The sequence below is a fragment of the Megascapheus bottae genome, chromosome 10 (genome assembly GCF_031878675.1).
Source record: "Megascapheus bottae isolate mThoBot1 chromosome 10, mThoBot2.hap1, whole genome shotgun sequence".
NCBI lineage: Eukaryota > Metazoa > Chordata > Mammalia > Rodentia > Geomyidae > Megascapheus > Megascapheus bottae.
In genome coordinates, this window is record NC_143518.1 from 49,044,010 (window position 1) to 49,060,699 (window position 16,690).

At 43.5% G+C, this 16,690-nt stretch overlaps 1 protein-coding gene across 1 annotated transcript in view; it reads left to right on the forward strand.

Annotated features, from left to right (window-relative positions):
* LOC150058398 (tyrosine-protein phosphatase non-receptor type 14-like) overlaps positions 1-14,675 on the forward strand; it is a 146,308-nt gene extending 131,633 nt beyond the window's left edge. Inside the window, exons 14-19 of the mRNA XM_090341202.1 lie at positions 974-1,117; positions 2,219-2,437; positions 5,594-5,722; positions 9,145-9,379; positions 11,397-11,560; positions 14,512-14,675. Coding sequence (XP_090197328.1) covers positions 974-1,117; positions 2,219-2,437; positions 5,594-5,722; positions 9,145-9,379; positions 11,397-11,560; positions 14,512-14,640 — 1,020 coding nt within the window. The 3' untranslated portion in view covers positions 14,641-14,675. The remainder of the gene's footprint in view (positions 1-973; positions 1,118-2,218; positions 2,438-5,593; positions 5,723-9,144; positions 9,380-11,396; positions 11,561-14,511) is intronic.
* The last annotated feature ends 2,015 nt before the right edge of the window (positions 14,676-16,690 follow it).

Genomic DNA, 16,690 nt, shown 5'->3' on the forward strand with positions numbered 1-16,690 from the left:
GCCTAACACACTTGTTTATACTGGTAAATGAAGTTCCTCTGTTCTTTCCTTGTTGTCTAAGATGAATGATCTTTAGGACGTGCTTTTTAATGGGCTGCCAGAAATGAGTTAAGAGGTTTATCGAGCTTCCATCTATTCCTAGGACATAAGCAGGAAGCTCAGGTGCAGCCCAAATAGCAAGGGCTCAGATGACTTCAGGTTAGACTACAGGTGTGCATGAGGACAGTTTGGCCATGGTAAAGCCACATCTGAGGACCTTTCCTTATGCCATCTGCCCCAAGCACGGTTGTCATTTAGTCACATCCAGTGAGGTCCCACCATAGGTGCCAGAAGCTATGGCATCCATTCCCCTAGATAGAGCAAGAAGAGCAATCATCTTACATGACCTTAGCCAGCCTTCAGTGTTGGTGGCTTTGCTAAACTATGTCGGCTCTTGTTTGGTATGGGTGAGGGGGGTGGGGAGGGTTGACCAGAGAAATTCACATCTTTAATCTGAACTCCTCAGAATGGAAGATTTTTTTCCTCTAATTTGGGTCTGGATCTCTTAAACGTCAGTAACATATCACATATTTTAACCCAGTCAGCCTGTGCAAACAAAAGGCCTGTTGTTGTGATTGAATCAGATTATCTATGAAACTTTATTTCCCTTTAGACTTTATCATTCTGAAGGGTACTGTTCTTAACCCCATCCTTCCAACTTTGTGAACCTTGGGACAAAGATGTATTTGCTAAGATGTCTCTTGTTTACCTATCTGATGGACGAATTAATTAGCAATAAAACTTTGAGGCCTTGTAGGCACCAGCTTCCTCAGGCATGGTGGAAATAATGGGAGGATTGTGTTTAAATTTGCCCTACCAGTGGTGGTTGTCTGCATTCCTTGGCTGTAGACTTACAGCTTTGGGAGATTAAAAACACATTCCAACCTTCCAATGCTATTACAAACAATGAGAACATGCCTTCTCTTGCCTCAAGAATCTAGAGAAGCAGAAGATGGCAGGCCTGGAGGCACAGAAGCGGCCCCTGATGCTGGCAGCATTGAATGGGCTCTCGGTGGCTCGGGTCTCCAGGCGAGAAGACAGTGCTCACGCTGCCATCCGAGTTCCCATGGACGAGAGAGTAAGTACTGGGCTTGTCAGTCCTGTGATTCATTCTCTGTGGTCTCCAGATGTCAACAGCTCCATCCTTGCCCAAACATGCCAGCACACTCCTGGTTGCATGAATTCTTCAATGTGAAGTTAGGAGGATCTGGTCTAATTGTGATGCCATAAATCAGTTCTTCCACTGTATCGGATGCTTCTTCATTCTCCTCTTCTACCTTTGCCATGTTAATGCACTGATGTTAATGAAAAAGCTTTATGACCTTGGTCAGATCACTTCCTTTCTTTTGGCCTATTCCCTTTTTCTGTAGGATGAAAAAGCTAAGCAATTTCCAGAGATCTATTTCTGTCTTGAGTGAGTAACTACTATTTCCTAGGAAGGGATTGTTTTCTCCAGTAGTAATGGGGTTTTGCATATATATTAGTATGGGTATATAATACAGGTAACCTGTAGTTTTTAAGGCTGATGCTTGATGAGGACTTTTAATTTTGAACAGCAAAAACTTCCTGTGTTTCAGAGGAGGTGAATGGCGCCTTGTGGTTCTTGAAATTGCTTTCAGAACATTATTAAATAGGTTATCTAAGTTTAATAGTGTGTGAGTAACATTAGGATGTTAGATTTCTGTGAGCAGGCATTCAGTGGGTAGGACCAAAGGTGACTTTTACAGAGATCAGTTCATCTAAGTAATGCCATGTTATTGTAATGAGTAGTCTGGTGGGTGGGGTGGGACAAGAAGGGAGAAGAATTTAATCATCAAAGCTAGACAACTTTTAAAGTCTTGTTTTAGATGAACAATATCCTTAAAATTTAGCTCATAGAAAGAGCTGTGTATGTGGAGAAATGTTCTGATACCTAAAGTGACCAATACCTAACTTTTCAACTCTCACTAATTTCTAGTTCTGTTTATAGTGTGGGTACAAAACAACCTGGTTATCAGCTCAGAGAAGTTAGAGAAGGCAGCAGAATGCTTAATAATGAGAGACCAAATTATCAAGTAGCATCTTCATTGTGCATCTTGAAATTGCTCAACATTTAGTTAAGTACTAAAAGTTGGTTGTTTCCTTAACGTTCTTACACACAAGGTAACTCAGAGATGCTGAAGATTGTTTTCTATTGTAGTTCAGAACCTTGAAGAAGAAACTAGAAGAGGGAATGGTGTTCACAGAATATGAGCAGATTCCAAAGAAAAAGGCAAATGGGATTTTCAGCACTGCCGCTCTGCCAGAAAATGCTGAGCGTAGCCGAATCCGGGAAGTTGTCCCATATGAGGAGAATCGAGTGGAGCTGATACCAACCAAAGAAAACAACACAGGCTACATCAACGCCTCCCATATTAAGGTGAGAAGTGGGTTGTGTGGAATGGCCCAGTCACTATCTCTGCTCAAGATTAAAAACACACAGAGAAGAAGCACATAGGCTTTTTAGCTAGGCCTTGTCCCCAGGCCCATTAGAGGCCTGTGCTTTTCTTAATCAGCTGGGAAGGGTCATTTGACACTTCTAAATAAAGGAAGTCTGGCAGCCTCAGGGAAAAACCTTGCATCCGTTGCTTATTACTGGCTTGTTCCCACTGTAAGCTCTAAACTCCCGGGAAACTGAGAATTGTCCTCAGCAGCTGATAGAGACTTTGGAAGTCATGGACATTATTGTCCTAGGTATTTTTAAACTTGTTCAGTAGTAACAGAGACTATTTCCTAAATAGCTTGCTTTTCCCAATGGCCCTGATAACTGAGTATTTGTTCTGAACCTGGAAGCTGGAGAACCAGTTCATATATTCATGTTGAATCTGTTGTTTTAGGATGTTTTTTGTTTTTGTTTGGTTGTTATGGGGCTTGAACTCAGGGTCTGGACTCTGTCCCTGAGCTTTTTCTCTCAACGCTAGTGTTCTACCACTTGAGCCACAGCTCTGCTTCTTGGGTTTGAATGGTCACTTGGAGATAAGAGTCTCATAGACTTTACTGCCCAGGCTTGCTTTGAACTGTATTCCTCAGGTCTCAGCCTCCTGATCAGAGGTGAGAGCCACTGGGCTTTTAGGACATTTTTAAGCCATACAAAGTTCATCTTAGTAGTCTGTTGCAATCAGTAGGCTTAGAAACATGGTTCCAGCATTGTCTAGCCTTGTCTCCTTTCCTCACTGGATTTTCAACAGTAGCAGAATTAGTAGGATGTTTCTTTGAGTCTCTAAAATACAGTTTCCAAATATCAGTTTCAACCAGATTGGGTACAGAATTTGAAAAGTGATATATATATATATATACACACACACACATATATATGTGCATCTCAGAAAGCCAAGAGGATTATGGGTATGAGTCTCGACTATTGCAAAAATGAAGTATAAGGAGAGGAATGGACGTGTACTATATTGCTATTTTTATTCTTATTTTCAGAAATAAGAACTCCAACAATAAAATATAAACCTCAGGAAACACTTGAGCAGACGGATGACGGTGGTAGTTTAGGGTATAAAATAATGAACAGAATAATATCCTCAGAGATGCAAATGACACAGCTGCTTCTTGATAGAGCGTCTGTGAAAATCTTACAGAGCAATATTCTTTTGTCCCTGTCCCCGGGCCAAATCTCCGCCACTTTCCAACGGCTCAGGGAGCAGCTGTCACTCTCCATACGTGCTGCCCATTGGGTATTGTTACCCGAGCTGCCCTCCCTCTTTCAACATTCTCCAAGACCCACATTTTATCTCGTGGACTGAGCTAGACATGAGTACATTTAATAGACCCATGGAGCTTGCAAGAACTTGTCCTCATGATTTTGGAATAGAGTTGTGTATTTTGTCAATGTTTTCTCCCTTGGGTTCCAAGCAGCCGTTAACACAATACAGAGATTTATTTGCTCCAGAAGTGGAATCACATCTGTGAAATTCACCCCGGCAGCACTGGTTGTTGTGTTTCTAATGCAGTTTTTAATACTCTCCTGTCAATACTTGGAGAACGCTGAATAGCTCCAGGCAGCAACATTCTCTGGAAGTATTTATGGCTCCTATATGTTGGGTGCCAGAGACACGAATGTTTAAAATCACAACTCCACAGACAAACTAAACTCCTAGCCTATGAACATAGGAATGTTATCTCCCACCAGGACTTGGAAAATGGGTTTTGTCTGCCAGCTTTGACCTAAACATGTCTTGTGACGAGACAATAACTGACCTTGTTTTTGTTTCAAGTTATTTATCAAGTTAGTATATCATTTCATGAAACAAATGAGGGGGAAAAGCTTGAAACAGTGATCACGTCAATGCGTCTGGAACTCGTTAGAGGTGTGCACTGTGTGGATATGTAAGTAGGTTATCTTTTCAAAATCAAGGCTGGAAGGAAAGAGGAACAGAAAGAATTCCTCCAAAGCCACTATTGCACCATATAACCACCTTTGCTACTTTAGGCACAGCTTTTGCTTTTGTTTTTTGATGATACCAGAGCTTGAACTCGGAGCCTTGGCACTTTGTAGGCACCTGAACTATACCACCAGCCAATAGCTTCTTATTCCAGACTCTATGTAGCATGTATTTATAGATCTAGTGTTATTCTTTCACAAGCAGCTGCACCGCCTCAGATCATCTCATGACTGTAGTTCAGTTGGAGACACAAGGTGAGGCTAACATAAAATATGATAGGCTGTTGCTATGGCGCCACAGAGCAGCCATGGCTTCCTACACCACAAAATGTTGGCAGGAGAATAATCACGCCAAGAAAGATGTCTTTCTATAGGAGACAGTTTTGGTCTCTTTTAAGAAAAATTGGATGCCACAGAGAACTGCTTTTCGAACTATGGCTCACAGTGCAGAGGTAGTAGGAAACTAATTGAAAAGTCATAATCGCTTTTGTAGGTTATATATTACTTTTGTGTTGTATGTATGTGCCAGACTTGGGGCTTGAACTCAGGGCCTGGGTACTGTACTGGGTTGTGGTTTTTTGTTTTTTTGGGTTTTTTTGCTCAAGGCTAGTGCTCTGCTACTTGAGCCACAGCTCCACTTCTGTAGATATGAGTCGCACAGATTTTCCTGCCTGGGCTGTTCCTGTAACCATAATCCTCAGATCTCAGTCTCCTGAGTGGCTAGGACTATTGGCATGAACCACCAGCACCCAGCTGTATTTATGTTTTAATGATGTTCACTGGAGTAAAGAATGCCAAATATCAGAGTACACTGCACATGGAGAGTCACAACTAATAGTGTGATGAATCTGATGAAATTATAGAAACATATCTTGTTGTGTGTAAATTTAAACATGCACCTGTATATACATATTTATATTTTTTAAATCTGCACATGAGTTCTAGCTAATAAAAAAGATCAGCTAAATCTATGTTGGTAGCTTTGCATGGCTATAGAGGTTATTTTCAGGTCACTAATGATTTATGGTTTTTGATCACTGGAATTACTCATTTGACCCTAAAAATATGAACTGATACAACAAATAGATGGCTAGGTGGCTGTTGTGGTCTTGTGATTCATTTGTTAATGCTGTGCTTGGCCTGCAGGTGGTGGTTGGTGGGGCAGAATGGCACTACATTGCAACTCAGGGGCCCTTGCCACATACATGCCACGACTTCTGGCAGATGGTGTGGGAGCAAGGAGTGAATGTGATTGCTATGGTCACTGCAGAAGAGGTAAGAGGAACTCCCCCCTCCCCCCTCCCCACTGCTCCCACTCCTGCTCCTTTGCCCTGGGAAGGAGTGGCTAGAGGATAGGCCTGGTGCCAGTGACTTTGCTGACCTTTCCTGCTTCCTGAAGCTCTGTTTCCTTGCAAATCTTTTCCTTTTGGCAAACACCTCTTTTCTTCCTTCCTCATAGATATTTTTATTTTCCTCCAGAGATAATTTATTGTTGTGGTACTTTCTCTTCTCATTTGCATTTGGCTCTTCCCTCTTTACATTACCCTACACAACAATGAAACAAAGCCACATAAAACTAAAAATCACCAAACTTGAGTTCAACCAGCCAAACAAAGCAACCATCTTTCTAGTAGAATCTGAGCTCAGGCTGCTGTGAGTATGAGGACACACATTCTCAACCTGGGGCACAACCAGCTCTGCATGCCATCCTGCTTATCAGCTGGAAAGAGACCAAAAGCTGTTGTTCCTGGAAAGGGCTCTGTTCTTTAGAGAGAAAGAAAAAAAAATGTATCTTTTCTTTTTCCTTTGCCAAGCCAAACACAGTTTTCCTATTGTAGCCGGAGAGTTGTGTATGATGTTATACAAACTGGCATGCATTGGCCCCTGGTCTCATGGGCTTGGAGCTTGCTTCTTTGGGGAAGAATCATGTGCTTCCTCTTTTGTCTCTGGCTCAATTTTTGTTTTTGTGGGTCATGGAGCTTGAACTCGGCCAGGGCACTGATCCTGAACTCTTTAATGCAAGGGTACTGCCCTACCCCTGAGCCTGGGTGCTGTCCCTGAGCTCTTCAGCTCAAAGCTACCTCCCTACCCTCGAGCCAAGCCCCACTTCCCATTTTCTAGAGGTTAATTGGAAGATAAGAGTCTCAGGCTCTTTTGTGCTGGGGCTGTCTTTGAACCTTGATCATCAGATCTCAGCCTCCTGAGTAGCTAGGATTACAGGCATGAACCACTGGAGCTTTAGCCACTTCTTTTGACTCTTTATAAAGTTGTAGCTTATGTTTTTTAGGTCATTTTTATCAAATCCATGATATTGCAAAACCCTTTGTCAAATGTTGTTCAGAGGCCAGGAATGGAGGGAATTAGGCCTCCAAAAGGTATATTTCCTCAGCTGACTGTTATGGACTGTTTCTGGAACAGTCTATGAGAAGACAGTGATGAAGGGAATCTCAGGATGTTTAAAGCCACTTGTACATTCTGGACTAGCCTTGTGTCAGATTTTCCCAACTAAGAATGAATTCCCCTTAAATTTTCTGAACGAGATTCATCACATTGTTGGATCATATCGGGCAAGGGGTTTGTTTAAATGACTCTCATTTGTTACCTATGCTATCAGGGGCATGTGGTGAATGAGACAGGTACCATTTTTGTCCATGTGAACTGGCATCCTAAGAGACAGTACAAAGTAAGCAGGTAAAATAGACATCGATCGTAGCAAGTACCACACTGCACACACAGCAAGGTCCCAGGAAAGTCAGTGATGAGGCAGTGACGGCCTTTGTCAGGGAAGCATTTCTGCTGAGACCTGAATGTCACAACAAATCTGCAAAACATACGGGGCTTATCTGTGAAAACCCAGAGGTGATGAGCCATCTCAGCAGAAATGATCTCATGGGAATCTACTTTTACAGTTAAACCTGATGCACCCAGACGAGGTAGGTGATCAGTAACCTTCTGCCCCATGGCAAGCTTCTGTTGCCTACTGTAGGAGTCCTCTGGGGTGCCACTGGGGCTACCGGAGCCTGTGTGCCTTCTTCTCTGCACCCAGTCCCTGTGTCGGATTTCTTCCTTTGCTATCAGCTCCTCCGTCCTTCCCACCCCATTCCAGTGATTTCAAAACTGTGTGCAGAGCTCACAGATGACATGTTGCTTGTGTTTTGCTCACCTTTCATACAAATAAGCTACGCTAGATGAACTCAACGGTTCGCAATCACAATACATAGGCTTAGAAGAGATGATAAATAGGGAAAGAGGATGATTCTCTCAGCAGCTGTCTGCTTTGTCGTAGTTCGAACTAAAACAAACCAGTCAGGTTGAAAGAAATAGGAGACTGACAGGAGTTGATAGAGACAGTACCACTAGTGACTGTGGTGTAACCAGAAGGGCTCTAGGCTGAGAGAATAAAAAGTAGGGCCAAAATGATCAGTAGTCTGTTTCTCCCTTACTTAAAACCTTTGGGTGACCTAGGCACCAGTGGCTCACGCCTATAATCAGGAGGCTGAGATCTAAGGATCATGGTTCGAAGACAGCTTAAGCCTTCTTATGTCCATTTATTAATTCATTTATTATGTCTTATGTCCATTTAATGAGCCCCCCCCCAGAAAAAGCTGGAAGTAGAACTGTGGCTCAAGTGGTAGAGTGTTAGTCTTGAGTAACAAAGCTCAGAGACTGCTCCTAGGCTCTAAAACTGTCATACAAAACCCCCCCCAAATCTCATAGCTTCCTGCTGTCCATCTAGTGAAATTGAAGCAGCCTACCCTTGAAAATGAGACCTTTCCACCCCCTCTCTGTCACCCCCTCTATATCATCTCTCTGTGCCCCCTCTCCATTATTGTCCATTCTCTGTCACCTCCTCTCAACCACCTCCCCATTGCCTCCTCTCCATCACCCTCTCTCCTCTGTCGCCCCTTTTCCTATTGCTTCCCCTTTATCACTCCCTCTCCATCCCTTCCTCTCTATCACTTCTTCTCTATCACCTTCACCTTATTTGTTACAGTTCAGACATCCTGCAGACATTTCTCTTTCTGCATTAACGTTTCTATTGGTGATACTTGTCATTGTAAATCATATTGTTATTCGTCTTTGCCAAAATGCAGAGATGCTTCCTTGTGACAGTCCTCATAGAGACAAATCAGGTTTTATTATTTCTTAATGAGGTTTGCTCATAACTTAAGATTAAAAAGGTCAATGGGACACCAGTAGCCTGTACTTCTAGCTTCTCAGGAAGTTGATATCTGAGGATCATGGTTCGAAGCCAGCCATGCCCTCCCCCACCATTTTTTTTTTTTTTTGCAAGTCTTGGAGCTTGAAGACTCGGGGCCTGAGCACAGTCCTTGAGCTTTCTCAATGCTAGTGCTATATCACTTGAGCCATAGCACCACTTCTGGCTTTTTCTGTGTATATGGTAACCAAGGAATCGAACCTAGGGCTTCATGCATGGTAGGCAAACACACTACCACTAGGGCAAACTCCCAGCCCCTCCTCAAGACTCTTACCTCCAATAAACTACTTTAAAGCTGGAATTGGTGCTGTGACTCAAATGGTAGAGTACTTGCCTTGAGCAAAAGGAAGCTCAGGGACAGTACCCAGACCTAGAGTTCAAGCCCCAGGACTGGAAAAAAGAAAAGAAAAGAGGAAACAAAAAGAAGGTCAAAGTTTCCTCTGACTCATTTCCAATTTTGCTTTTGTGTATGCTGCAGGAAGGCGGACGGACCAAAAGCCATAGATATTGGCCCAAACTGGGGTCAAAACACAGCTCAGCCACTTATGGCAAATTCAAGGTCACCACCAAGTTCCGAACAGATTCTGGCTGCTATGCAACCACAGGCTTGAAGGTCAAGCATCTTTTGTCCGGGCAAGAGAGGACTGTGTGGCATTTGCAGTATACCGACTGGCCAGATCACGGCTGCCCAGAAGATGTCCCGGGATTCTTGTGTAAGTGTTTGTTGTTCAGTCTATGCTTTACCACACAGATACACACACACACACACACACCTTTTATTAAAAAAAAAAAATGTAAGACTGGGTGCCAATGACTCAGGCCTGTAATCTTAGCTACTCAAGAAGCTGAGACCGAAGGATCATGGTTCAAAGCTAGCCTGGGCAGGAAAATTCCTGAAATTCTTATCACCAATAAACTACTCAGAAAAAGCCAGAAGTAGAGCTGTGGCTTAGGTGGTAGAGCGCTAGCCTTGAGCAGGCCCTTTAAGCTCTAGAACTGGAGGGAGTGAGAGGGGGGAGTGGGAACCTTTGAAGACATCATGCTAAGTGAAATAAGCCAGACACAAAAGCACAAATGCTGAGAATAAGCAAATCCATAGACAAAAATTAGGAGAAATATTCCCAGTGGCTGGGAAAGGGAAAATGTAAAATTACTATTTAATGGGCATAAAGTTTCTGTCAAGACCATAAAGAAGTCCTGGAAATGGATAATGATAGTGGCTGTGTAGTATTGCAAATGTATTTGATCACAGTGCATGGTCCTTCTAACAATGGATAAACTGTAAGTTTTATGGTGTGTTACCCAGCATTCCTTTATTTTTCTTCTTCAGTGTAGCTCAAGAAAAGCTGTGTCTCCTTTTTGTGAACGTTTCCTCAGATAGAATAGTCAGTCGCTAGTTGTCTTTTCCCCCTTGCAGAAAAGTTGCAAAGACAATCCCATACTTACTGTTCAGCTCATGTTGGTACTTTGTAGAAATTACTCTCTGTATAGTCTAGGATGTCTCTCTTTTGTTTGGTTCTGGTTTATTTTCTGTTACTAGTACTCATGCTATAATGACTACAACTAAAGTCAACTACTAATGAAGACTATTCATCACACAAAAGTGGTAGTACTAGTTTGTCTATTGGGAAAAGTACTTTAGATGATTTGGTAACTTGGTATGGTTGGAAAGCCCCAGTACTTAGATGAAAATAGATGCTTTTAATTTATGAGAATGGTTCTGTATAATTATTTTCTTTTCAACCACTGGAGGATTCCCCTCTATGGTCCTTTTTATTGTTAGGATGAGATTTTCTGACTACCAAGAACCTTTAGTGTTTGGAGCCATGGCTCAAGATAACAAGCACAGGGCAAAAAAGGGAGTGAGGGAAGAAGGGAGGGAGGAAGGAAGGAAATCTTTAAGCCTATTTCTCCCTTAAAGCATTCCAAAATCTAAAGTGCTAATTGTCTTCGTTTTAGACTAGGTAAAGATTCCATTCTTTCCCATTTTCTGTGATTCTGAAAAAAGAAACCTTAAAGTTTGTCTTGCTATAATTTTTCTTTTGTGCCCGCTTGGATTTGTGGGTAGAGCCTTGTGCAGCCCTGCTGGGCTGGGCAACTTGCTGGTGATGGCAAGGAGACTGGAAACATCTACCTCACGTGCATGTTGCCTCTAGAAGTTGGCTTGTCTGCTCACATAACCCCATGGAACCCGTGCTGTAAAACAGAATCCACAAGATCTATTTTAGAATCTGAAATGCAGTCAAGTCTGCATTAACATTGACTCCATCAGTGAGTGAGGGAAGGAGGGAGGCGAGATGGATGCTCTCTCCTCACCAAGCATTGGCTCTGGCAGGCAGGCGTTTCAAGGGTACTTAGCTGTTGTTCTCATCTCAAGCCTGTTAGGAGTAGGAATTGCTGTAAGTAATGTCTAGAATCATCTGCTTGGGGGACTTTGGGATTTGCAGAGGGTAAAACAGAATTTTAATTTTTTTTAAGAGAACTATTTAATTTTAAAGAACAAATTCCCCCACGGAGTTAATTGACTCCCAGCTGGTCTTTTCTGGATCCAGGGCAGTACAGCCAGATACTCAGGCAAATAATGAGTGTCTTGTAAGAACTGTGAATTCGTTTATCACTTTGAAGCACAAAAAGGGATTCACTATCTATTATTCTCCCCTCACCCCCGAGTTGTATACAGAGCCATGGAGTGCTTTGGTGACGTGACAAGATTTGCATTTTATCCTGCAGCCTACTTGGAAGAAATCCAGTCAGTCCGCAGACACACCAACAGCATGTTGGAAGGAAGCAAACCCCGACACCCTCCCATCGTTGTCCACTGCAGTGCTGGGGTGGGGAGGACCGGTGTGGTCATTCTCTCTGAACTGATGATCTACTGCCTGGAGCATAATGAAGTGAGTCACTGTGGCTTTCTCTCGCTGAACACTCCATCTTGGGCCTCTCTCTCTTTCTCTTTCTGCAACTCTAGATAGTAATGTAGAAGAAATGAAATAAGGAAGCATGCAGAATGCATTCCTATAGTTGGTACTTATTTCTCGAAACACATAGTCTGGTCTTACAGTGGGTAGTTATCCATGGTGAGTTATTTTGTCATGTCTTGCCTGGCTTGGCTCTGTTCTGGCCTAAGTCGACATCATTGGTGTTTGTGTGTACTGGGTCCTCCAGTCCTTTTCCCTGCAGAGCAGCCGGTAACCTCGTGTCCCTAGGGTATAGCATTCCCTCCTGATGTCAGATTTGGAAGTTGTGCTGCCATACCTAAACAGTCGTCAGTTCTACTTTTGGTTATGCCAGTTCTGGGGTTTGAACTCAGGGCCTGATCACTATCCCTGAGCTTTTTTTTTTCTTGCCAGTTCTGGGCACTGTCCTTGGGCTTTCTCAAGACTTGAGCTCTACCACTTGAGCCACTTCTGGCTTTTACTATGTATGTGGTGTCAAGGAATTGAACTCAGGCCTTTGTGCATATAGGCAAGCACTCTACCACTAGGCCAAACTCCTGGCCCCTATCCCTGAGCTTTTTCACTCCAGACTAGTTCTCTCTCAGGAGCCACAGCTTTACTTCTGGCTGGCTATATGTATATATGTATTAATTAATTAATTTATGGTCCTTAAATGGAGATAGGAGCTCATAGACTTTCCTGCCTAGGCTGTCTTCAAACCACCAACCTCAGATCTCAGCCTCCTGAGTAACTAGGATGATAGACAGGAGCTATTGGCACTTTGAGGTTGTAAAGGGTTAGGGATCTACCTCTGCATGCGCCTAGCACTACACAATGATATAGCACCCACAACTCTAGACAATATGGTTTTTGTTGTTTTTTTTATTTGCCTTTTTTTTTTTGTTAACTGTGGGACTTGAACTCTGGGCCTGGGTGCTATCCCTGAGCTCTTCAGCTCAAGGTTATCACCCTACCCCTTGAGCCACAATGCCACTTCCAGTTTCCTAATGGTTAATTGGAGATAAGTCTTGTGGACTTTAGTGCCCAGGCTGGCTTTGAACCTTGATCCACAGATGTCAGCCTCCTGAAGAGCTAGGATTACAGGCATGCGCCACAGTGACTGGCTATTTGCTTTAGAGTTGTTATTGGGGCTTGAACTCAGGGCCTGGAATCTGTTGCAGTCAGTCACCTGGCAAAAATTTGAGCATCTTCTCTATTTTTACTGCTTTGTTTCACATAGGATTGGATTGCTCTCCTATAACCTGTTACTATTAGAAGTATCTACAAGTATATTGTACACTGAACACCTCACGACTTAAGTATCATTCCACTCAGTGCTAAGAGATGCAATAAGATGGTTTAGAATTTGTGTGCCTAATCCCCAAGGATCTGAACTCATGAGGCTCCTGGGGTGAGGAGACCCTTGTCATCTTCTCACTCCAGAAACCTTTCTTCGCTGTCCCTGTGGACTGGCCTTTTCTCTCTCCTTTCAACCTCAAGAAGCAGGTTTGTCCATTTTGTCTGACATGAGAGATGGTTCTGGTCTGAGCAGTGTGGAGATCCATCATGGACTGACATGAGAGCTCATTGCTTACCAGATGGTTTTGGTCCGATGGGACACAAATGACATATATCAAAGCCGGCATGGCGCGGCATGAGGGATGAAGCCAGCAGAGCATTCTGTGGACTTGGTGAAGGCCTAGGCTAAATTCCCTATGGTGCGTCCAAACATAGCACTCTTCCTCAATGCCCAACTGCATGCCAGAACATTCTTTTGTTGGTACATAGTCCCAGAAGAACTGTTGCCATTGATATTCCAAGATAGCGAGATGACTCATATTTTTTACTTCCTTTCCTGCAGCATAAATATAGCCAGCCTTATCTGCCCCATTTCCCATAATTGCTATTGGTAGATGGTTCGAGGAGGAAAAAAAATCCTCTACTCTGTTCTGATGTTGTTGTTTTTTTGTTTTTGTTTTTTGTTTGTTTGTTTTGCCAGTCCTGGGCTTGAGCTCAGGGCCTGAGCACTGTCCTTGGACTTTCTCAAGGATAGAGCTCTACCGCTTGAGCCTCAGCACCACTTCTGGCTTTTTTCTGTGTATGTGGTACCGAGGAATCGAACCCGGGTCTTCATGCATGCTAGGCAAGCACTTTAACCACTAGGCCAAACTCCCGGCTGTCTGTTCTGATGTTGTTTCAAGCCTGGCTAGTCCGATTGAAGCCCCAATTTCAAAGGAGAAGAATAGATTTTGGTTTTAGTAACAAGTTGTTTTTATTAAGGACTCATTGTGTGCTGAACATGACACCAAATGTCCTACGTGTGTCTCATCATTTGATTGTTAGGTAGATTCTGCTTATTATTTATTGCTGAGAGAATGAGTTGGTAGAGGCTGTACTACTAGAGGGAAGGCTTGTGATCCTTATTCTACAGATGAGGAAACTTAAGACCCAGCATGTCTTAAATCCCATTGATATTGAGACTTGAACTCAGGACCTGAGTTCAAGGCTGGCACTCTAGCACTTGAGCTACATACCCACTTCCAGCTTTTGATAGTTAATTGGAGATACGAGTCATAGACTTCCTTGCCCAAATTTGCTTCAAACCTCAGTTCTCAGATCTCAGCCTCCTGATTAACTAGGATGACTGGCATGAGCCACTGCTGCCTTATTGACAATGCGGAATGGTTTGAGTTGCTTGCAGTCACATTGACCTGGCCTCTTAAGCTTTATCTATTTAAAATACCACACCTAGGACATCCAGCTGTCAGTTTTCCCATTGCTGATAAAGACTCATAAATTCATGAGATCCAGAGGGGCAGAGTCCTTTCCCTCCTCTTGTCCTCGGGCATGGGCACTGGGGAAATGCTTCCTGGATGGAGGATTTGAGCCCTTTTCTTATTTTTTGGCAGAAGGTGGACGTGCCCATGATGCTGAGACTCCTCAGGGAACAAAGGATGTTCATGATCCAGACCATCGCTCAGTACAAGTTTGTCTACCAAGTGCTCATCCAGTTCCTCCAGAACTCCAGACTCATTTAATCTCCCACACCCAGCTCCTAGAGGACAGACGCCGCTCTCCCCTACAGGTGGACGGTCACCTCCAGACAACATCTGCCCCCCTGGGCGAAGGGCAGATAGCAGGCAGCAGGCAGGCTGCCACAAATATCATGTATTATTTTATACGAGATAATTTATTTTTCCCCTTTTGGAATAACTTTTGTGAATTATTGTAATACAATTTTCACCATAATATAGTGCTTTTCATTTGAACCACATTTTGACTGATCTGCATTGTAATACATCAGTATGGAAGGTTGCTTCAGGGGGCATTTTGGGGGCAGGGGCAAAAAGGAGGGGACACATCTCCAGTTCAGTGGTAGCCAGACTCATAATCCACCCTGAAATTCATTGGCTTAGTTGTGCATGCCTAAATTAAATGTGGCAAGGAGAAAAGAATTCATCCTGACATGTAAAGAAAAAAGGGCCAGGAGCCTTTCCTGGAAGCACATTTGTCTTTTATTTGGGGTGTCATGAGCCTTGATGGAATTTGCTCTCCTCTCTTTGTACACTGTTACTGTGCTCCCCTGAGTTCCAGGTAGGATCTGCTAGACAGCACCCTCCTTCACAGGGCAGTGATGGCATCTTTCAGGTGGCGTAAGGAACTCTATATTGTGTCTTTCTTGTATTCAGCACTGAAGTCTGCTGCCCTCCCTGCTCGTGACTGCACCCTGGCTAAGCTGCTTGTGTGTCCCAGTCTGGTGGCATTAAGTCCCTGGGCTGGGACAGCTGTGCATCATGGTCTCTTGACTAACTGAGCAAGGCTAAACAACCAGAATAAGAAGAGACCAGAGCTGGGCAGGGCTCTGATACTGTCTTATTTAAATTGAGTCTTGTGTGCATAATGGATAGGTGCCTACAGGTTGAGATTTGGAGTATGCTTCATTCATCTATCAAATCTTACAAGTCTTAACTCATTAGAAAGATTAGAAAGAAAGCAGCTGAGGAAATGGCTTCTTTTTGAGGGGGTTGGGGAGATCAGTTACGGTTCTTGAAGTCAAGACCTAGGTGCTGTCCCTGAGCTCTTTTTCCTCCAGACTAGTGCTCTACCACTTTGAGCCAGAGTTCTACTTCCAGTTCTTGGCTGGTTAATTAGAGATTAAAAAAAAAAAAGTCTCATAGACTTTGCTGCCCATACTGGCTTTGAACTGCTCTCCCCCGATTTCAGCCTCCTGAGTAGCTAAGATTACAGGCATGAGCCACCAGCACATCTGGCTGGAAACTAGCTTCTGAAAGCTGTTTAGCACTTAGATACCAGGTTCCCAGGCCACTGTGCTGATGTCATCTTCAGACTTTGCCTAAGAAAAATAAAGTGATCCCACCCAAGACCCTGGAATCCAGGTCTTCCCTCTCTCTGTGAATTTTTCCTTTACAAATTGCCGTACTTTACTGTTACCATTTTCTCCATAAAAAATGATCACTCTGGTCAATTCTGGCCAGTTCCACCCTCAGTTTGAAGCCCAGTGCTTATTTTGTTTCTCATGATTTCAATGGCCAGCATTTTTTCTGAATTTCTTAGCATAGTACACAATAAATCATGTTGCATGCACTTTCTGTCTTTTGGAATCTTGAAGGATTTTCCTTTCTATAGCTAGTGTTTCCCAAATATAACGTTTTTAGGGGTTGAAGACTGTGTGGAAGGCTGGGTCCTGGGACTTGAACTGAGGGCCTGGGCACTATCCTGAGGGTTTTTTTTTCCCCCTCAATGCTAGTATTCTACCACTTGAGCCACAGTCCCACTTCACCAGCTTTTTGGGGGGAGGGTGGGGGTAGTTTATTGGTGATCAAAATCTCACAAACTTTTTCTGTTCAGGCTGGCTTTGAACCATGGTCCTCAGATCTCAGCCTGCTCAGTAGCTAGGATTATAGGGATGAGCCACCAGTACCTCGCCATAACCTGGGCTTGAGCTCAGGGCCTGAGCACTGTCCTTGGACTTTCTCAAGGCTAGAGCTCTACCACTTGAGCCTCAGCACCACTTCTGGCTTTTTTCTATGTATGTGGTACCGAGGAATTGAACCCAGGTCTTCGTGC